The sequence below is a fragment of the Haliotis asinina genome, chromosome 14 (genome assembly GCF_037392515.1).
Source record: "Haliotis asinina isolate JCU_RB_2024 chromosome 14, JCU_Hal_asi_v2, whole genome shotgun sequence".
NCBI classification, from domain to species: Eukaryota; Metazoa; Mollusca; class Gastropoda; order Lepetellida; family Haliotidae; genus Haliotis; species Haliotis asinina.
Genome location: NC_090293.1, coordinates 28,505,658 through 28,528,860, shown reverse-complemented (window position 1 = coordinate 28,528,860; position 23,203 = coordinate 28,505,658). Strand labels below are relative to the sequence as shown.

Genomic DNA, 23,203 nt, shown 5'->3' with positions numbered 1-23,203 from the left:
GCAGGTTAACATGGTGTCCTGGCATTGAAGCATGTTTACATGGTGTCTTGACATAGACTGAGGAAGGTTAACATGGTGTCCTGGCATTGAAGATGGTGTCCTTAACTAGGCTGAGATAGGTGAACATGGTCTCCTTATACTGTCTGAGGCACATTAACATGGTGTCCTGGCATTGGTTGATATGGGGTAACTTGGTGTTCTGACATAGTCTGAGACAGGTTAACATGGTATCCTGACATTGGCTGAGATGGATTAACATGGTGTCCTGCCATTGGCTGAGATGGGTTAACATGGTGTCCTGACATACACTAGACAGATTAACATAGTGTCCTGACATTGACTGAGATGGGTTAACATGGTGTTCTGACATAGGCTGAGATGGGTTAACATGGTGTCCTGACATAGGCTGAGATGGGTTAACATGGTGTCCTTACATAGACTGAGATGGGTTAACATGGTGTCCTGACATAGGCTGAAATGGGTTAACATGGTGTCCTGACATAGGCTGAGATGGGTTAACATGGTGTCCTTACATATCCTGAGGCAGGGTAACATGACATGTGCATGCAAACCCCTGTAAATGTTGAGGGTAGAATTCCATGTATTAATAGTGAAGATTATTGGACATTGCTGCATACACTTAACTCAGTGAGGACCAAATGGAGTGCTGATATTCCAGCATTGAGCTGTAGCCTCTTCAGTGACACCAACCATGGTTCAATACCCTCCAGCAGCTGTGCAGTACCTCTTTCTCAACTCCCCAATCCACAAAGATAGTATCTAGTTTTCAACTTTATTTAACCATTTTCAACCTTATCAGGAAGTAGAAAGCGGTGGAGTAGCCTAGAGGTTAAAGTGTTTGCTTGTCATGTCAAAGACCTGGGTTTGATTCCCCACAAGGGTACAATGTGTGAAACCCATTCCTGTCTACTGCTGTGATATTGCTGGAATATAGCAAAAAGTGATGCAAAACCAAACTCATGCACTCAAGCAGTAGTGAAACACTTCATTTCTAACCCTCTCAATCCATGAGGTAAAATACTTTATTCTCAACACTGCTAATACACAATCAAACACTCCAATGTCAGTCCTTCCAAACCTCACATAAATTCCACATTTTCATTTTTTCTCACTTTACACAAATTTCTCATTTTCAATGCACCCAAAGCTTCCCAGTTTTTGTTCTCAAATCCTCAGACAAAAGTTCCCCATTTTCAAACCTCCCAATCCTAAAATTCCTCAGTTTAGTCCTCCCAGTCCCTGGACTAAAATTCCCCATGTTCAGTCCTCAGACAAATTCCCTGTTTTCAATCTTTCCCAATTCAATGCACTATGTCAGGCTAACATGATGTCCAGATGATGAAGTTCCAATGTTCCAATGGTGGTAATTACTTTGCAGTTGTGTTTCTTGGATGCTCCTTGTCTTCAAGTGAAATCAGCGCGCAATCTCATGCTGGATTACTCAGAGTTGACCTGATGCAGTCTAATGAGCAGGGCACACTTGCAGCCCATCACAAATAATTTTGCACCCATAATGCAGAATGGCTTGGAATTAGTGCAGAAGTCTGATAGGTGCACAAAAATTATTATATAGGACTTGAAACCCTTTGTGAACAAGTTAATGTCGCTTTGAACATTATTACAATGATATCAATGCAGCTTGGTTGGTGACTGAGAATATAAGTTAACATTTTGATTATTAAAATCGAGTTAAATAATAATTTTCAAGACTTCCATGATAGTATGTTGCTAACAATCAATTCAGTTGTGTTTGAAGAGTATATTGTATGATTATCATTGTATTCCGGTCTGCAATGTTAAACAATAGAATATGTAAAGTTGGCATGATTGGTAAGATAAATAATAGGAAGCCAGATGGGGTGGGGCATAATGGACAAGGGAAGCCAGGGTGTGTTGTTATGTAACAAGTGGGAGTGGGCCTTGTTGGTAGTATGTACAATTATGAAGTGAGCAGCAATGATAATGACTTCTTTCAGTATTAATAAGTCCCAAGCACTAGGGAGATGTGTTCCTTGGTCACGGTTGATAGCTGGACGGCTTCTTCTGATGTCTATGGCCTCTTGCAATTTCCTTTGCCGCCAGTCCATTATGCCCCACCCCATCTGGCTTCCTATTGTTTATCTTACCAATAATGCCTGGGTTAACAACCTCCTGGCCATCCACAAATTAACTACTGGTTTCCTTCGTCATACTGTTGTTGTTTCTACATGTACATAAACAGCTTGTTGTACTCCACTGCTTCATTCACCTGATGAAGAAGTGAGAATATACTTCGGGACTCTTCACAATACAGAAGTTATCATCCATAAAAAACTCGTGCCTTTATGTGTATCACTTCTAAATGCCATTCAAAGACTCAAAACAGGTGAAAATGAATTATTCACCCAGATAATGTATGAAATCTGCTGTGAGTAACCTCCTGTTCAGTGGCAAGTCACAAAGTCATCTGCAAAAGGCAGATAAGGGGTTCAAAACACCAAAGATTTGCCCAGTTGATGATGGTGCTCTGTTTGATGTATGAAAACAAACCACAGACTGGCAATTTTATCGTTTTATTCTCTATCCATCATTTAAATTACACGTCATCTCTCCAACAGAAATGATAATGAAATTATGATACATGAGGACTGAAGGTCACATGACTGTCACATGACCATCAGATGACCTCCAGTCAATGAACCATATATACATGCATGAAGACTAGGATCAACCTTACACCCTCACTGACTAGAATGGTATCAGACACAAACAAAACAATTCAAACCACAAATACTGTTTGGGTGAAATCCTGAGCAAATAAAAATACTCTTCAGAAATAAATATCTAGAGTCATTATGCCATTTTCAGAACTATGCTTTCAAGAAAGATCATTATGAAAATTATTTTGTTAAGAGTTATGGTGTTTGTAATAATTTCCTGCATCATTTTACTCCACTTTGCTTTCTGAGATTACTGCATATTAGAGATGTGTACTAATCCATTAATTAAACTAGGAAATTTTGTTCTTTTTAGATATGATGGTGAGGTAACTGTACAAACTTAAAAACTCAGCGTTTGAGTCTTAGTACTACATAAAGTGTTTTCAGAAGAAATGCATGTAGAAACATGTTCTAGAAACACATTTTTACATAACTGTACACTTCTAGGAAATTTGACGGTAGCCATGGAATGCAGAATTCATAATGAAATGAGATAGGATCATAGAAACCTGCAAAAATTTTCTGCTTGCCTAAAATGGGTGTAAGGTGTTCATGGCAAGTAATACAATATGGGGGTTACAGAAACTCACATTTTGATAATACAGTCTTTCTTACTCTCTCAAACATATCAACTGAAAAACAAATGTTTTGCATCATCAAATTCATGTAAATTTTCTTTTGCAAAATTACCTTTCAATAAATACAGATATTATTCTGATTGCTATCATTTTTTATGATAATACTTTTTAGTGTTTGCTAACAGCCAAAATAAGTATGAGAGTATTTTTCATTTATGTGTTTTTGGCACAGGTCCGAATTTTGCAAGTTGCATCGGTCAAAAGTGAAAAGAAAATTCTCAATCCAGGTTCATAACCTGTTGGCCAGTTTGCAGGTGCTACACAACTCTTGTTCAAACAAATTACAGAATATGACTAGACATGTTTAAAGATTTGAACAATGTGACATTACTGTATGTTATGAAATAATGATATTTACTCTGCAATATGTGACCACAAACATACCTTCAATCATCCTCTAAATTTATCCTAGATTATATTCCCCTTCCAACCTATGTGGGTTTCTCATTTCTAACTTTAAAAACAGGGTAGATAGGTTCATAATTTTAATGTCACTTTAAGATCAAACTGCAAACAAAGACGACCGTTTCATATGACTCAAATCGGTTCTACACCAGGATCCTGTCATAATAAGTCTAAAATCTCGTAACATTTGTACTTCCTATGTTACAGTATAGGAGGTACACCGCTAAAAGAAAAGTTACGAGATCTTAGGCTTACAAGAGCTTTGTGAAACAGTGCCCAGGATGACAATAAAATGTATGGTATTACAGAGAAAAGATGGTTCCAGAAAAAAGATTGAGAAATAGGAAACGCACATTCTTTATTGATCAGCAAATGAAACGCAACTCATTTTTTGGGGGGTCAAGTTTTAAAACATGAATGCTTACATTTATGAGATTTCATTTTTTTCTAAACCTGTTTTTCTCTTGCTGTTCAGTATATTTTATTTCAAGTGTCAGAAAGTGGGAGAGAAGAAAGACTGTTGATATTGACTGAAGAGATCATTGTTATATTATCGCACAACAAAGCACTTGTCACAATAACTGGACTGTCGCAAGTAGAATGACACTTGATGTACACAAGAAACAGAATCTACTACATGAAGATCTTTTGCAGAGTTTTTGGATAACATTTTTGCCCTCTACTTAAAGTGTCTGTTGTCAGCTTAAACATCAGCGGGTTACTAGTACATGTCAACTTGGATCATATGGGACACTGAAAATATGTATCTGAATAAGTACATGCTGTATAACTATATAAACATGGTAGAATAATATTTTCCTAGACAGATCATAACCGTACTTTGAGTCTGGTTTTATACCACTCTTAGCAATATTCCAACAATATCACGGCAGGTGTCACCAGAAACGGGCTTCACACATTATACACATGTAGGGAATCAAACCCAGGTCTTCAATGTGATGAGCTGATGTTTTCACCACTAGGCTACCCCACTGCGCCAACTGTACTTTGAAATGCCACCTTACTGGATAATATTGATTGACTCATTCACAAACATCTGAAGGCTGTTTCAGCTTTTCAGCTAAATGTAGTTGGAGTTCTTAAGATTTTCCAGTTATTGATAAGTTCAGTTCTGTCAAAACAAAAAAAATAATTAATAATCAACCATATCTTGGATTAAACGAATAACCAGCATATCCTGGTAACAAAGGGGAGCAACTCTGGCAAGACTGACAAGCATAAACCTGCCCCTTTATGTAGATGTAGAAGTGTCTTTACATTATGTACCAGTTGACTGGGGAGAGATTAAACACACGCACTTGTAACCTGTTGATGCAAGCCATTGAACAAACTATTTATCTCATCCTGAAATATGTCTAATAGACAAAAACTAGCATTACACTTCTGAAGTGGAAATGCTCTGTGACACAAACGAGCAGTACAGAAAATGAAACAACCAGGTCATTTTACTTTAATAACATACAGTTATGAGAAACTATAAATAAAATGAACATCACACAAATATTTTTTTTTCATCAAGTTATAAAACCTTTCAACAGTTATTAATTACATTATTAAAACAATAGTTTTCAGAACATAAATACTTCTGTTTGGCATGTCAAAACATTCACATCAAACTTCCTTTAAAAGGCAAATTAACCAAATGAAAATCTGGCAGGTGCAATATCTAGTCTTTTCGTAAATACCAGTTTTTCAAGACTGGTTCAAGAACAAACAAATTAACAAGTATGATATTTAATTCGAAACAAACCATGAAAATTTAATAAATAAAATAGTGTTTTCCTTGTGGAATCTAATGTCAACTCTAAACCCTCATTATTATATGTACATCTTTGGATTGCAATATTTACAGTTGGAGGGAAACTGTATGAGTTGACTAGAATACACAAGCACAAGAAACACGTGTATCCATAAACAGAACCATGATCAGTTAGACAGTTATAACATGTAGATATATATATTAAAGCTTGCTCTTTTACTGACACTGCAATCGATTAGATTTTAAATTTTGTTTACACTTTTGTCAATTTTTTTTTAAAGCATATGCATTGTCTCTGGTTGCATAATGAAATGTGATCTTAAACCTTTATATAAGAATCCTCAATGGCACCCTAGAATCAAGTGCTGTATCCATAATTTAGAGCAATGCACATCTGGAATTACCTTTTGCTTTCAAACATGAAACACTATAAATATGCTTTGTTGTTATGTTATGGCACAGTCAATAGCAATTTACAAAGAAATATCCATAAAATGTGATCACAAGTTGATGAAGCACACAAAGGTGCTCTTTCAAACAGCATCCACAACTGGTTCTCTTGAGAGAGCCAAGCTTACTTGGCTGTCCCTTTATGGATTGTTGATCAATGGTCTTAAGTCATAACACTGCATTTTCTGTGATGATTCAAGATGTCTTCTGTCAAATCCAGCACGTGAGCAAAGCACACCAAAATGTGAATACACAACAGTACATGTGTAATATACACCATGGGCAGATAACTCTGTATCAATCATTGAGAGTTATCTCCCTTTGTCACACCACCACACTCGTAGCATGACCTGTCATACTTCAAAGTTCAGGTTGTAAGATTGAGAACAGAGAAATAACAATGATGAAGAAACTGTACATCAGTTTTGCACTGCAACAAGTTTGTCACATGTCCCAAGGGATTGATAACTATAACGAGCTAGGACTCGGACTACCGTATCCACTAGATACATCATCACTCAGGCTCTGGGTCTGTCTTTTCATCTGGGACAGGGCATTGTAGCCGTAGTTTGGAAGGTTGGTCATGTTGGCAAACACCATGCGCTCCTCGTAGTCGTATTCACACAGTATCTTGTTATCACACAAGTAGAACCGATCTCCCACACAGAATCTGCAACAGGTTAAACATACATGTAATCCATACTGACATTTTCCTTGTTCATAAAGATAACAGATATGGTTAAAGAAGGACTGAAATCTTTATTGTATCGACAATATCACTGAAAAAAAAGTCATTATCCATGAAGTTTTAGGAACACGTTTTACAAATTTTGTAAACCAAAATTAATTCTAAAATGAATAAAAACTTGTCAATATTAACATGCTGTTTTCATTTGATATGAAGAATAGATTAAATTTCTGATTTGCCAAACACAAATTTACACCAAAAAAACATATTCAAAGGTTATTTTCCTATTTTATTTTAAAAAATCAGTTAATTTAACAGTTGTTTCTCATGTATGAATTTGATAAATTTCAGAAAAAGGAAATATCCCATGTCAATTTAATATCAGTAACATTCTTGACATGCAAATCCTGCTTTGTTTTACCACAATGTCATCGTCACTAGATCTTGACACTAGATAAGATGACACAATAAATCTCTCTAACCTCTCCTGCCACCTCCTCAGCACATGTAACCCCAGGCCACATCTACCTGGTCGTCTCATTAAGCTAGGTAATAAACACATCAGGTGAGCAGACAGGTACAACAGGTAGCCTAATCTAGGATAATTATCCCCAAGATGAACCAAAACAAACTCTGGATGTACTGTGTTGGGTGCTGACATGGGGTCTTCTGGGGAAACTTTAGATCAGGATGTCACGTCTCCAAGTCCCATAAACCTGTCACCTAGACTGTGTTTGCCCTTGTTTTAAGTTTATATTGCTTTGAGAATTTCCTAATGTGGTGTTAAAACGTAATGGATATGACTCAAGTGCTCTTTCAGGAAAGTGACAATTTAATGGGAGGATATTTTTCCAAAGGTCATGTACGCTTGTACAGACATTCATTTAACAGCAGGGCCAGGATTGATTTTTTTTTTTTTTTTTTTTTTTCTCGTGGTGAATGATATGGCCTAGTTGAACCATACACATTTTTTGTCTACTTTTGCCCTTTTCTGGTGTCTCCCACAGTGATATTGCTGGAATATTGCTAAAAACTAAAGCATTTCCCTTTGTTTACCTGTGATTGCACTGTTGACAAGCAAAACATTCCAGGTGATATACATTTGTTTTTGCCCTCATAACCATCTCAAATGCTGGGATCATCTTCGAGCAGGCTGAACAGTAACCAGTGGTACCAAATAATCTGAAATTAAATTTTAAAAACAGTTTAGCATCACAGAATCAATTTCAGTCCTTGGATGGAAAGGGCACCTGCCGAGCAGATATGCTACCAAGATACCATCAGTACAGCTTGAGCAAACAGATAAAGCTATAAGAAAGTAAATGAAACAGACGTAGGTCAGCAAATTGTTATTTACCAACTGTACAACAGTTACGAGACAATATCTTGCTTTCCAGCTCTTAATGATTTCAGACAAAGACATTTTTTAACAGAAATCATTTGTGCATGGGGAGCTGTGTACAAAGTACATGATTCTCTGAATTCTCTGAATAATGGGGATCTCCTCAGGTTTCTCAGTTTCTGAAACATGGAAGGTATTGTCAGCCAGGCTGGCTTGCAGGAGAACTGTTTTAACCTAAGAGACTTGAATTCTCTGTATCAAATGTTAGAGCAGAAAACTATGCAACTTTAACATTTAAACATTGCTCTAAATTAAAGTTTTCACTGTTTTGCCCTCCAATTCTGTCTAGTCTGTAAGGTGGGAACGAAAGGTCATGGGTTCTATCCCTGATGTCATGCCAAAAGGTGTTAAGTATGGTACTTGTTCATCCCTGCTTGGCACTCAGCTTTAATGGGTACAACAAGGACTGGTAGGCTTGGAATCGGTATATTATGTGTGACTGGATATTCATGCTTAACTGTGGCATGGTATCTCTGAGAGCTTGCACTATATGGTAAGATTATAGAATATTGGATACACACTGTCATCTTTGAAAGACAATGAGTTTGCCTTTGGTTAGGGTGAGGATTAAGGTGACGAGACACTAAACAATATGGCTGGTATCCAATATTCTGTAGGTGTACACACTATACGACCAACTTAAGTCTGGGGTAGTGCAAGCAGCCACACATATACATGTCATCGAAATATTAGACATTAAATACAAGATGTTAAACCCCATTTTACCTCACCTGTAGTCTGCTTCTTCTATAGTACCTGAGTAATCCTGTCACTATAACTACAGGAACAAGAAAGTATCTGGAATTCTTAACTTCTTTTGAGTAGAATATATAGGTCACAACAGCTTTCATGAACTGACTACACATCTCACCTCAAATAGTCTCTTCTGCAGAGGAGCAGGTTAGCTTTTGTGAAGAGTGTAGACCCGACTTCCCCGAGACGGCAATCGCAGCATGAGCACTTGAGACAGTCTTCATGCCAGTACTGCTCCAGCGCTTTTAGCAGGTAGCGATCACTGATATTCTTCTTGCATCCTGCACACTCTTGCCGTTTCCCCATCCCAGACGTAGCTTCCTGTGAGATCTGCATTGGACCTGGAAGAGATTGGGAACTATTAACTCGGCTTCAAATACAGAATGAATGCTCTAAATTATTTTTTCGGGTGGCACTCATTTTTTTTAAATCCTAATCTCCTGAATGAGTGTGCAAACCAAGTGGTCTGTGAGGCACTTGAAGGTTCACAGTTCTTGTTTGAGGAACAGGACCATACTAGGTTCAAGCAGTTGGTTGTACATACCTGGTAAATGCTTACTTGAAGTTTTTCTTTGTCAAACAAATCTAGACATGTCTTACCCTTTACTTTGCGAAAAATGAAATAAAACTCATATCTTCAGAACAAATGGGCAAGTCCTTCAACCACATGGCTACCTACCTTGTTGGTCTGTTACATTACTTCTAAGAAACCACATAATCTATCTAGAAACCTTTGTCAACTTCAAATAGTGGTTAGTGGGCATTTCAAATGGTTTTGCATTATGTTGGCAACATCATTGGCTTTTCCTACCAATAACTACTTCAAACTTTGAACCACTGGGCTAACTGACCCTCACTTAAAAATAAGAGGAACAAAAGCCTACATGGTAGCATTATCTGATACAAGTTTTGACAGTACTCAAATCCTGTTTCAACAAACAGGATTTTACAGCTGTGTAAACTCTCTGCACCAGAGCTCTAGATACATACATGAATTTGCCCCTGACAGCCATGCCTCTTATATGAGCGAGGCCAGTCTTGTTGATAAAGATACAGCCATGAGCATATAAATGTTGATTATCAACCTGGCTGAGCAGTTCTCTTGTTGTGATAAAAAATACATTTGCATTACACAATACTAGGTGCATGACCCACCGTATATACATGTTAAAGTGCTTCATCTGGGCTTAAAACAACATAGTACAGCCCCTAGCGAGGATACTTATCATGCCCTTGATGTCAAAAGCACATGTTTTTCTTTTCATGGGCTTACAACAACATCTACTACACTGTGATTGATACTGTCCTTCACCAAACAGCCATTGTTTCAAATGTTGAAAAAGTAAACTGGTGTTACAGACACTTCAGTGAAACAAGATATTCATTTGACAGAATGAGGCACTGGTGAATGAACGTTCGCATGATGAAAATTATAGAAAGACTAGTATCTATAGTAACAGCAGTTTGCTGGTATGGTGTCATCATCCAATGTACTGACCCTGGCTGTCAGCCTCCTGTGTTAACATCCTCTCTACAGAGAAAAGCATGCCTCGGTCAAAGCAGGATCACTAATACCCAGTCCACAATACTCCAGAGACAGATCCTACACAAATCTTGGCATAACACTACAGGTGGCCAATAGAAGCTCCTCATTCATGTTCAAGTCCAATTTCAAGGTGGCAAAACACTCTTCTACCAATACTGATGAACTTCTGATTGCTTGTTATGAAACAATGTCGCTGTCTGCTTTGCAAGGCAACACAATCATCCACAGTTTAGTGCAGCCAGCTATTCCGACTATAAGTGACTGTACAGGTATCTTGTCACAGTCCACACTATATACCCTCCAATCAATATACTACTGGTCTGAAGTGAGCAGTCTGTTTGGCTCACCTGTCTGTCGTCTGCACTGCCACCAGTTTTAATCTGGAGACAATGGTCTGCGATCATGTGTTACAAAGCTTCCCTGGCTGTGTGCGTACACCAAACACTGCCTCATTAACCGGACACTGGGCCACTCATGGGGCTAACTGACCTGAGCTCAAGCTAATGCACTGAAGTCTATTATCAATTACCACCCATTATACTGAAACACTTACATTTATTAGCAATTAAAAGTCATTATTGCCATGTCCCCTCAGGCCGAGCTTGCCAATCACTGGGGACCAAACATTAACTGCCAATATTTACATAATAAAATTGGCATGCTAGCAATAAAACCCTGATACAAAACAAAAGTCATGCTGCTTGAATGGAGGGCTCAACTATATGGGAAGATGAAACTATGACGTGCTGATGTTTTCTGAACAAGCACAGCTCTTGGCAAAACATTTCAATTGATTAGAGCTTTCAGTGACATTATATGGCATTTATGGTGTCTATGTTGTTTTTGGAAATTAGTTTGATCTTCATAAAACACATTGGTACAAATTCTGTTTTGGATGTTGTGTGAAGTAAGTTTTTCAAGTTCTGAAGAGTAGAAATAGAATAGTTCGAAAATTACCTAAAAAGATTTAACAATGCAACATTTTTTGTTCAGTAAAGTCAGTTTGAATCAAAATTACTACAGTAGACTGTAAAATTTGAACAGATTAAACACTGTTGGTTCAGTTACAATAAAATATTCATTCATTTATTTCATTTTAAAAAAATATTTGCAATGATACAATTAAATCCTTCCTCATGTTTGCAACAGACGAGCAACTCAGTTCCTTGATAAGCAAATGTCAACTTCACTGTGAGTTAGTTTCAAATGAATAAGGAAAATCTGGAAGACTTGACCATATAAACTTGACACAATACTCCACCATGGCATCACGGTATGAAACCAATTCTTTTTCATGAAAATCTATTTTTATTACATGAAGATTTCTTAACGTCCACATTTTTATTTCACCAATAAACATTTGGAAAGAAAGCATCTATGTTAGTATATCTTGTTTAGTATTCTGTGTTTGTCCATACTGCACTTTACCTTGCAGGCATTAAATAAATATGAATCTGTAGTTGGTCTTTAAACAATTTAGTTTGAACTGAACCTGAATTATTACTGGATGCAGCATAAAACCTATCACTGCTGGAAGACCACTCATAGGCATCACCATTTGGGGAACAAAACACATGACCTTGGCAGGATAAGCAAATGCTTTAACTAATGAGCTACCCCACTGTCATGTTAAATTATTGCACAAGACACGGTGAGTCTTATAAATATTTTTGTAATTACTATGAAGACTGGATATGTGGCCCAGACCGTGAGAATGCTCCTTGAACAATTATTCAGATGGAGCCATTTGAAGACAAAGAAAAGAAAGTGTTCGAGGGAGACAAAAATGACAAGTGTTTGAGAAAGTAACTGGAATAAGCATCCAACTTGAAGTTTAAAGATGGATGTTTGACACGAGAAGAGAAACAGATGATAAATATTTACTCTACTATCAGCTACAACTAAACAACATGGTATGTATCGCAGTCTATAGCTGAGGCAGCCATGCGACAGGTTTGATTGCATACTTCAAACATTACACTGCATCAAAGCAAAATAATTGTCACTCTTAAAATCTAATCTAATGTTGATGGTATATAAACAGAGCTGTTACTTAAGTAAATAAACTCTAATTATCTAGCAATATTGGAAATCTTTTCAAGGCAACCGTTCTCATAATGGCTGCCTTTGTTGAACACTGCATCAGTTTGGGATTCAAGACTCATCCGGGCTGACTAAGGATCATGCAAATATATTCCTGAAACATTTCACTTCAGAGAACACTTGGGTTCAAGGATTTGGAAGGATGACACAGAAAACCATGCAGATACAATTCAGAAGGATGAAGTGGTGGGGTTTGGTGGGGCATCATTGTTTTGATCAGATGGGGGGGTCATCCTACCATGGAAAGAGAGGTGGGAATGTGGGGTGGTCTATTGCTGTGAAAGAAACCCCAAGAACTCTGTATATTTAACATGCACAGCAATCCCAAATAAATAAGATCTGTTTATCTGGAGCACACTGAATGTTGATTATCATCATTTTAATATGAACTTACTTCCGTTCAAAGCTCAGTGAGTTAGTGAGATGCTATGCTGCCTTTAGCATTTGTCCCCACAGTATCAAGTAGCATCATAACATATTTACAAACGTTCTTAGTTATAATTCCCTTGATACATCAACCGTTCAAAAAAGTAAGGGGATATTGGATTTACAAGATTGATAAAATGCAATTTATGAACCCAAGGATACAACTGATGAAGACACATGAAAGTGCTCCTTTGGAAAGTTTCACCTGTTTGGATATATTTTAGTTCTTTTCATATGCATTGACATTGGTTGGTGGTGTGCGCGCGCAAAATGGAATATCCCTTCCTTCTTGAATGGTATATATTATATGTACTAAATCAACAGATTATGAATTGACAGACACAATCATATGCATTAATGTTAGAATCTTACACTATTTGCTTACAATGAACGTTTCCATGAAAATTATTATAGCTTATACATATACATGAAAATATTCCTATGACATGCAAACTGCTTATTGTTGTTCCACAACACCACCCTTGTTGAAAGATTTACAACATTTTTGAGTGGGTATTTACATTACAATGACACGAGAGTCCAACGACCACCATTGTTTCAAGTGCATGGGTCAGTTAGAGGATACTGGTCAACAGGATTATCAGATTACATCATGTCACATGATGGGGACTTAAGCTTAGTGTTATCTCATAATCTCACAACTAAACACAGACTATCCATACATTTTGGACTCGGTCACAAGTAGACATCAAACACAAAATTGAGGAATGCTTATTTATCAAATCCTTTGTTTACAATATAGTGATGCATATGTTTGCTCATTGTTAGTGTATGGGTTCAAATCTCAAATCTGTTCTTCACTGGGTAAGTGTAATATGAAATATAGTATATGTTACAGTGCTTGAGGATTGGTGACACAGAATATTTGATAAATCTAATACCTAACCTGACAGGAAGGAAAAATAAATATTGTACAGTATAAGAAATATGATCTTGCATATTAATACAGATTCATACAAGTCTAGATCACTGGCATAAAAACCAAAGCTGTTCACTGGTCTTCTGTTAGCCTTTGTGAAGTGCTAGTAACAAAACTAGTGAAAATATTCCACAAAATAAGGCAGAAATAGATGTTTTCTCCCCAAATCTAGTCAGAAAGAATCAAGTCTGAATTACTCATGTTGTAGTTTTGACTGATGTCGTGCCTGGACAATAAGATTTACTGAACTGCAACAATTCTGCATTTTTTAAATCCGATTAACAATCAATCAGTAATCACCTTGGCTGTCTGAATCGTCGATCAAGCAGGGATCGGAGTCAGAGTAGGTTTCCTTCTTTATACTGTCCTCCATTGTAACTTGTATAAACTAAAACTAGTGGCCAAGAAATTACCGTCGAGTGACCATGTGTTTGCCTCCCACTATCCCAACTGGCTATTCTCTCAACACTAACGCTGGGACTACCGTTTCCCTCACAGCTCATCAGGATAAGCGTCAACTCAAGTGGCATCCCACAATTGTGTAAACAACCTGCTCGTATGTAAGTACTACCGTAGTGCGTAGTAAAATCTTATATAATCTTCTTAGCAGGAAACATATTTGCATAATATCACAACTTGGATAACTGGTACATTAAAGCTTAAGTTTTACTTCAGATTTGTTGGTAGATGTTGCCAAAAGCAAAGAAATAAACAGGTGTGAATGCATAAAGATTGCATCCTCATCTTTTGTCTGTTATTTCGTTGAGACAGTTCTTTGTGGTTCTGTATTAGTAAATCATGTAACCAATATTTTATGTCATACAGTGACCTTTGATCTACACAAAAATAAGACATAAAAAATAGTCTGTAATAGCTGACTTTTGGTTTTACATGACCAGTCAGAATATTTATGACATGGGGATTAAAATTAACTTCATGTGGCTGAATCTTGTCATGGAATAGTGTAGGGATCTCATATCATAACTTGGGGGGACAATAAAATGTGTCCTTAGTGAATAATATAATGGTAATATGACAGTAATTTATACAGTTACATCACAACAATATTACAGAGACATTAAGGGTATGCTTAGAATATGGAGGACATTAGCCACCGACTGATAGACAGTGAGGAATTCTTTGTTGCTTTTGGCAACATTTAAATATGTGCTGAATGCCTAATTTGTTTCTAAACCTGTATCCACATGAGAATCAAACACAGGTATTCAGCACAATGACTGAACACCTTGACCAATTGGCCACAAAACCATCCACAGCATAAGATCAACACAAACTAGTGCTCTATTCAAAAAGGACTCCTGCTGCTATGAGCCATATCTTACGATAATCTTCAGCCAGTTTTCTTTGTAACCTATCTCACAGAATGAAACATATGGTCACCCATCATGATCATTTCAATTCTATATCAGGCAGTCTTTATCTAGAATGATGTGGACCTTGAACCACAGAAAGTCACAGTTTTTCACAAGTTTCACAAAGCAATTGTAGCACACTGTCAATGGAATAACTCCCAAATTTTTCACAAGAATTGTAACTTTGTAAAACCAGGGGAGATGTGGCAGCCTAGTTGCTAAAGTGTTCACTTGTCACACCCAAGCAATGGGTTAAATTCCCCACACGGGCACAGTGTGTGGTGATATTGCTGGTATAAAAATCAAGTCCACTCGCTTTGTAAAACACTATCATTGCACATATAAATTAAAAAAATACTCTTGCCATCTGTCATCAGTTCATCAGACAGTTTTCAAATCGGAAACAACCAAGGATGTACAGAATTTGTGTGTTACAGAGACAGTTTATTTAATAAATTACTGTAGTTCGCTCAGACAATCTCTTGAAGGACTTGGGCCACCCCTAACCAAGGGAGATTATAGGCTCTTCAGTATCTGGGCACAGTAGCACATCCAGGCATAACTCCCAGATTAGGGCTTTCCTTCAAGTGGATATGTAATCTGCAACATTTGTTGATTTTCTACTGGGTTACACTCACAGATCCAGATCCAGCTGGTTTAAACAGTGTAAAATTTTGCACTTCAAGATAATGCCATGTGTGATTTTCCTCATAACATGTTAAATATGATTGATCTTTAAAACCAAGTAACTGCTTTTGCACACATACCCTCAGACTTCTCCCCAACTGAGAACATATTTTTCATATTTAATGAACATGACCCAGCCTCTGATTATCACCTTCCTCAGATCCACATTTCAAATTTCGACCCTACCACTTCATATACCCCTACTCTTCCTTGAAATTTTCAGAAGCTTCATTCATGGTTTGAGCGCTGCCAGGAAGGCAAAGCAGTAGGCAAAGTATTGTGGTTCATGGATTGTCTGTCATACAGACCCTGAAGCAAATATATCCAAGAAATCCTACACAAGTCTATAAAATGTGGCAAGTCTAGATTTCCACAGCTTCTGAAAATGAAGAAAGTCTCTGGGCTCCTTTTCATAATTTTCTTTTTTTTCTGTAAAATATGTTCATTTTCAGAGACAGGTTGTTAGTTCAGGGACTCTGAGACAGACTAATTAAAATAACTTATAGGCACCTATTCCCTCTGATCCCTCACCCTCAGATATCCTCCACCCTGTGATCCCTCACCCTCAGATATCCTCCACCCTCTGACACCCTCCCTCTGCTAACTTGACCCTCCTGTGCTCTCACCCTCTTATGTCCTCCACCCCCCACCTCAGTGATCCCCTCCCTGTCCAACAATGTCCTCTCATCTGAATGCCCTCCAGGCTCCTTCCCTCCCGGAACTTGTTCAGTGTAGTGGAATTCCAGGTCAAGAGAAGGGGACCCCTCACTAGCAGCTGCTGGAGGAGATAAGATTGGACCTGATCTCTAATCCCCCATTTCCCAATCCCCTTGTTTATTCTAATTATGCCATTTCTCTCCCTTTGTTTGTTAGCTTCATTACCTCATTTCCTGGGAGGTCCACTGTTGCTATTGAAGTATATAAACATGAACCCAGCCTTCAAGTTGAAAAAATAACATCATTGATTAATTGGAGTACCTTTTCAACCCAACAAATAATCAATGTACGAAATGTGGTGATGCTAGTTACATTGGATAGAAAACGATGAAGACACAGATGCAAAATTAATAAAACCACCAACCAGTGTACAAGATCTATTCATTATGATTTCACAAAATAAAACAATGTAGAGCCTTTGTCAAACAAAGAAACCTTATACTAAATAATGTATTATTAAACATATTGGTCTTGCCTTACACTGTAAAATATCAAAACGAGCAAAGTAACACAAATTTCATTTTATCAAATTAACTTTATCTACATTTTTATTACTGCTTGAGATCCATCTTGGAGTAGATTAAGTAGTGGTTCCAGGCAAAACTGTCTTAATCTAAAATTAAATGAAACAAAAAAAGCAGTGGGAATTTTGAAATTTATTAGCTGTGAGTCATCCTAAATAAGAATTTAACAGTTTATCATAAATTTACATATCTTTTATGATACGCTATGGAGCGATGATTTATGCTCAACGGAACTTGGGCCAGCCATGCTATCTCCATGGGTAGACAGCATGTTGCTCCAGTCCAGAAAGAGTTTCAATTCAGACAGATGGTAGGCTTCCTATACTGAGAGCTCCTTCTTGCAAGTTGCGTACTTACACACCAGAGAGCTTCTTTATATCATTAACTTATCTATTAATCGTCTAAATGTCTAACTGGTTGTCTGGACAAATGGAACATGTCAGATAGGAAGGCATCAATTTTTAAACTGGTGACTCAATTTTGCTTTGAAGTTGTTTGGAAGCAGAGTTTGGCCGAGTCCACAGCATCTCCCGCAGCTGGCTTGCATCATTTGGACAACACACCGACAATGACTCGCTTGTAAGCAAATTATTAACCAATTTTCTATGTAAATAGCAATGGAAACAGGCCGTGGAGAATGTCAAATAAGAGTTATTTGGTTTCAAAATGTCGTAATCTTATTGGCATCAATCATGAAGGGGAGTTCTCGAACAAACTTGGACAATTAGAGGCTAGACCTGTCTCAGCTGATAGTCGGGAGAAAACAATTTTCACTACATGGGAAAACCTCAAATCCAACAATGGCCTATTACAACTTCAAAAATAAAAAGTATGTATATTTTAAAAAGATACTTCACAGCATTATCAGATTTCAGGCAATATTCTAAACTTAATAAACACATGTAACTTATTTATCATTGACAAATTTAATTTTTTTTAGACAAGACAACAAAATTTACATTTTTCTCTGACTTATTAATAAATGCTTCTCTCTACAAAAAAAGAGACAAGAAACATGATTCTACACAAGAAAAATAAGTTAAAGCAAATAACTATTAACTTAATTTAACAATTCTCACACTACATTGCCTCCAGATGTAACAAAATTACACCTAAACTGAAGTTTTAATTACCAAATGTAACCACACCTACAGCAGATAACCATCATGCAAGACTAGCTGCCAATAATGCAGGTGGGTTGCATACACTAAGTCAGTAGAAGCCTATCCGTCCTGCCTCCACCAGCCCTTGTAAATCACCAGCCAATGACATCATGTTTACCCAAGGTCAACTCCCAGGTTAACCAATTATGATTGGTTGAGGCAAGGTATGGCAACCTTTGACATCAGACCACACAAGTAAGGGGCAATTAGCGCAAATTAGGCCTGGCAGAAGCACTGGAGGCATTATCGTGGATTTAATAAGTAGTCCGAATCTGAGATTATCTTGATTAACCAGATAAAATGCATAGTTTCAACAAACATTAACTTACTTTCCACTCACCTTCTTGAGATATTAATTAGATAGTGAAGAAGGTTCAACAGTCTTGAGTAACCTCCCTGTGATTTAATGGCCTGACCTTGCATCCATGTTTGAGAAATGACTGATGGAATGGCTTACATTAGGCGTAAATATTTTCATGAACTAATGTTAGCTCTGTTTACTTTTGCCACATCCAATTTAACACATGACCAAATGACATATTAAATAAATTTATAAGAATGTATGCAATATGTACACCACCATCAAGATTTTTTCATCCATCATGCTTCGAAGTATTGCAAAATAAAACATGCCACTTACTTAAAATAAGGTCGATTTTTATCCCCCTACAATACATTTGACTCAACTTATGAATAATGACATTCACTCTCTCAAACAGAACCTGAATCCTATCAATCAAGCCAGTCTCAAAACTCAAGGTACCTTCACAGGCTGTGGAAACTCTTTGCAGCGCTGGTCACCAGTCCATGTCTCCGGCTACAGTGCAAGTACCTCACATCAAGGCAAGAAACCCGAAAATATCCATCAAATTTAACACACGAAATGCATTAACACCCTCCTCAACAGACCACCACTCTGCACTGTTGTGAAGATGGTATGTGGTGATAGAATAAGCACGAAAACAAACGTCTTGCCCCGTGCTCAGCTCCTTGCAGGGTACAAAGCATCACTTGAGGCCCTCTCTCAAAGAGGCACTTTATGCTACCATAAACATTGCATCCAAATACTGTAAATGTTTAGATGGAGCCATTAGCGGTTGACACCTCACAGCCTCGATGTCATTCGAGACACATTTTCCCAATTCCTGAAAATTCAATTTTTTGCATTGGTGCGAGTGAGCTGTAGGATGTTTTTATAGCCTGTGCATGCCTCTCTCGTTACCATATTGATGAAAGCTTAATTCTCAGTCTCTGCGACTTTATACCCGGACCACAGCCGGAGAAATCACAGAGGAGGTCGACAGCACCATCTTTGTTTTCATTCTTTGAGAGTATCACAGATTTCCGCACTGATTCATGAACATAACTTTGCTCTGATCAGTGTGCTTGCCGTGCCAATCATGTCTGGGTTTATTTCGTATACTAGATACATTGCAAAATCAGGACTGCCTCCTTGCGTCAGATGGACACACAACACGTAGTTCTTCCCACAATGAACACACTTTGTTGTGAATGATAACAACATCTTTTGAAAAGGTTTAGTATTACACTGTAATTGAAGAAATAAAACTCCTGAACACTTTTGTTCTTGTTGTTTCTTAACAGGGCACACCTGGACTGTTAAAGGTTATTGCTTTAAAAAACAAAATAAAAACAATTCTAGATTAAATGGGTCTCAGTTTTCACTCGACATTTATTGTTGACTTTCCTGTCAATAACTTTTTGTTTCTTAACAGTTTCATCATGCAGGAGAAACATCCAATAATATGCTTATTTTGTCTTCAAAATGGAAGAAATTATTCATTGACTTCTCACAGATTTAGCTCGATACACAAGAAAAACACCTGATACAGTCCTTGATACACCAAGTAAAGTGACACCGGACATTTCAGAAACAATATTCAGATCTCTAACTCACCAGCGTATTCCTTGACCACCATCAAATAAGAGCCCCATTATAAAATCAGGACATAAAACAAACATTTTATTTTGAGAGCTTTTAGCACATAGGGATTTGGAGAAGAGGTATCATGCTACTTTAAAACAATCAACACCTTGCGTCCCAGACATGGAACACAAGATGGGACTAGGAGGCGCTGAAACTACTTTCCTTACAACTAGCTGAAAATCTCATGTCTACTTCACTTGTCATATGGTAAAGACAGCGACGATATATTGTTAGCATGCTTGGGTTAATAAGAAATATGTTTAGCTCTTGAAGAATGTTCATTTACATAGTGGTTGGAATGGAAAACAATGTTATAATTGTTACTAATGGTGCTGAATATTATCAAAATGTTGATATACTTCAGACACATTTAAAAACATATATATACAAATTCAAGGATTGTGAATTTCAATGCTGTTAATATTTTTTAATAAAAATAATTCAAACAATGTTTCTATGTAACAAATAATTTAACAATTGATATTCACATATTATTAATAGGTTTGATTTTAATAGTTTTAATATCTTCCAGCACACATTAAATCCATCCTGAAATATTATGGTTTCAGATGATGAAGGGCATAATGTTGTTGTTTATTCAAATGAAACTTCTAACCCTGCAACAAAGACAGTATTGGAACTGGTTAATCTACATCACATTTCTTCTATTTCAAAGACACCACTGTTAAATTAGAAACGGAATAGTTCAAATTTTAACTGAGAAATCCTCTAATTTATGGATTAAAGTACTTTTTCTTCTTTATTAATACTTATGCATCCTACTTTCATTGACATAATTTTAGTTTCTATATTGTTTTGAAAATATCTAAACCTTTAAGAAAAGAATAGGATCTTGTGTTAATAGAAACTACATGGTATTTCTTCATAAAATTCAGATCAATTCATTACTGTGCGAGTGGGTGAGTTTAGTTTTACGCCGCTCTCAGCAATATTCCAGCTAAATAATCAAGTCTGGGCCAGACAATCCAGTGATCAATAGCATGAGCATCAATCTATGCAATTGTGAACCGGTAACCTGTCAACAAAGTGAGCGAGCCTGACCACTCGATCCCGTTAGTCGGCTTTTATGGCAAGCATGTTCTGCTGAATTCTACTGCATACCTTCACGGGTCTTACAACTGGGCTCTCATGACAGTTGTTAATGTATGTTTATTCTAACATTCTCAGTCTGCCATACAGACTATGAAACCAACATATCCAAGAAAACCCATGAAAGTGTAGATAATGTGGCATGTCCACAGCTTCTGAAAATGAAGAGCAGCTTGTGCAGATGGGTGTCTTCTCCCCTCACCCTGCCCCTCCCCTAGTTTACACACCTGATAGTGTCTTACCTGTTGATGAAGGGTCCATAGTGTCACTTCTTTCCTTCAGGTCAAAACTTCTCTTACTCCAATCAGATTTTAATGGTGTTACCTCTTCTAAATAGTTGCTTGGTTGTTAGATTTTACTCGAAATACAGAAGAACATGCTTGTTTCAACAATTCAAAAGATGGATCTAAGTAATGTCACATTTTCCAGAGGATGTTCTATCTCACGTAACCTTCACAGGTCATTTCACTGCTTCCTCACAACAACAGAACAAGTACTCAAAGTAGAGTGTAACAAGTTCCTTGAGGAGAGGCACCAAGGTAAATCCTCTCCACTCTTGACAGCAATGTCCAATCTTCAACGAACCCTTCCTTCAATGGATTCTCAAGCTTGGGCCCTCCAGATGACAAGACTGTCCATTTGTTAGTTAAACCAAAGTCTGTTCCCTCCAGATAACAAGACAACCCAACTGTCAAATGAAGCCCCTCCTTCAATGAATCCCCAGGCTTCTTCTCTCCAGAACACAAAACTGTCCAATCATGAATAAAAGCATGGGCTACATCCAGCACCTTCCGATGACAAGACAAAATGCCATCATCAATGGATCCCTTTCTTCAGTGAATCCCAAACCTGGTCCCTCCAGAAAACAAGCAGACCAAGCATCAATGAAGCCTATCCTTGAATGGATCTCCAAGCTTGTTCCCTTCAGAAGACAAGACTGTCCAATCAGCAATAAAGTTCTGCCTTCAATAAAAGCCTAGTCTGTTCCCTCAAGCCTGTCCCAGAAGATGACAATACATTCTGAGCATCAGTGAACCCTTACCCCCAGGATGACAACAAGACTCCCCATGCCGTCCTCTCAAACATCTCCATCTGTTCGCCACAAGTTACAACTCAAGTCGTGTGTTTACCCGTCTAATCATCTTTCCAATACATCAACATGCCACAGTGTCTACCCAATTACCAACCAATTAAGCAATCAGGAGGCAAATTAAGTGGCGGATGGTTCTCTGTTTGCTAAAGCCAGATACACTAATACACAGTATATCCACAGTTTACATGTATATCACCACACAGTCCACTAACATACCGGTCTGATAGTGTTTGGACTTGAAATGTACTGCCTAAGTTTGACTTGTGAATGGTGGTCTGCTGTGGAGCCATCTATAGTCTGCTTGGGGGGCTATCTCTACTCCTAAACAGACATTAACCCTTTAATTGACAAGCTTGCATCTATAGATAACCAGTGAGCTAACCTCCGTCATCATACATTAGGGCAATTAGACTCCAAGGCAGAACAGATTGGAAAGGTCATTTTTTCATGATTTAATTTTTTTTTTTTTTCAGCTAGCAATCACGTAACTTTTTCCAACAAGTGCATGTGTGCTCATGAAATTTCCTCATGGACATAACTGCATTACTAGCACTGCTAATAAAGTAGTTCTAATCACAGGCAAAAAGGAAGGAAGAAATTTCTTATTCATCAGGGTGAAGTTTTACATTAACAACCACATATTTGATGGGTCCTTGTTATCTGGAAACAGAAAGGAACCAAATGGAATCTTCAGATTTGATATCCAGTGTTTGATAAGGGAAATAAATGTGAGTAAG

The 23,203-nt window shown here is 37.5% G+C and overlaps 1 protein-coding gene across 7 annotated transcripts in view; it reads right to left on the bottom strand.

Annotated features, from left to right (window-relative positions):
• Positions 1 to 2,557: 2,557 nt before the first annotated feature.
• The window catches only part of LOC137261144 (LIM domain only protein 3-like), a 124,608-nt gene continuing 103,962 nt past the window's right edge, over positions 2,558 to 23,203 (bottom strand). For 6 of the 7 annotated variants that reach the window (XM_067798842.1, XM_067798844.1, XM_067798843.1 and 3 more), the window contains 3 exons: positions 8,955 to 9,177; positions 7,738 to 7,863; positions 2,558 to 6,663 (listed from right to left, as the gene is read on the bottom strand). In XM_067798842.1, coding sequence (XP_067654943.1) covers positions 6,462 to 6,663; positions 7,738 to 7,863; positions 8,955 to 9,177 — 551 coding nt within the window. In that variant the 3' untranslated portion in view covers positions 2,558 to 6,461. Of the gene's footprint in view, positions 6,664 to 7,737; positions 7,864 to 8,954; positions 9,178 to 14,151; positions 14,362 to 23,203 lie in introns of those variants that run through there. The other variant, XM_067798847.1, reaches the window with a different exon arrangement.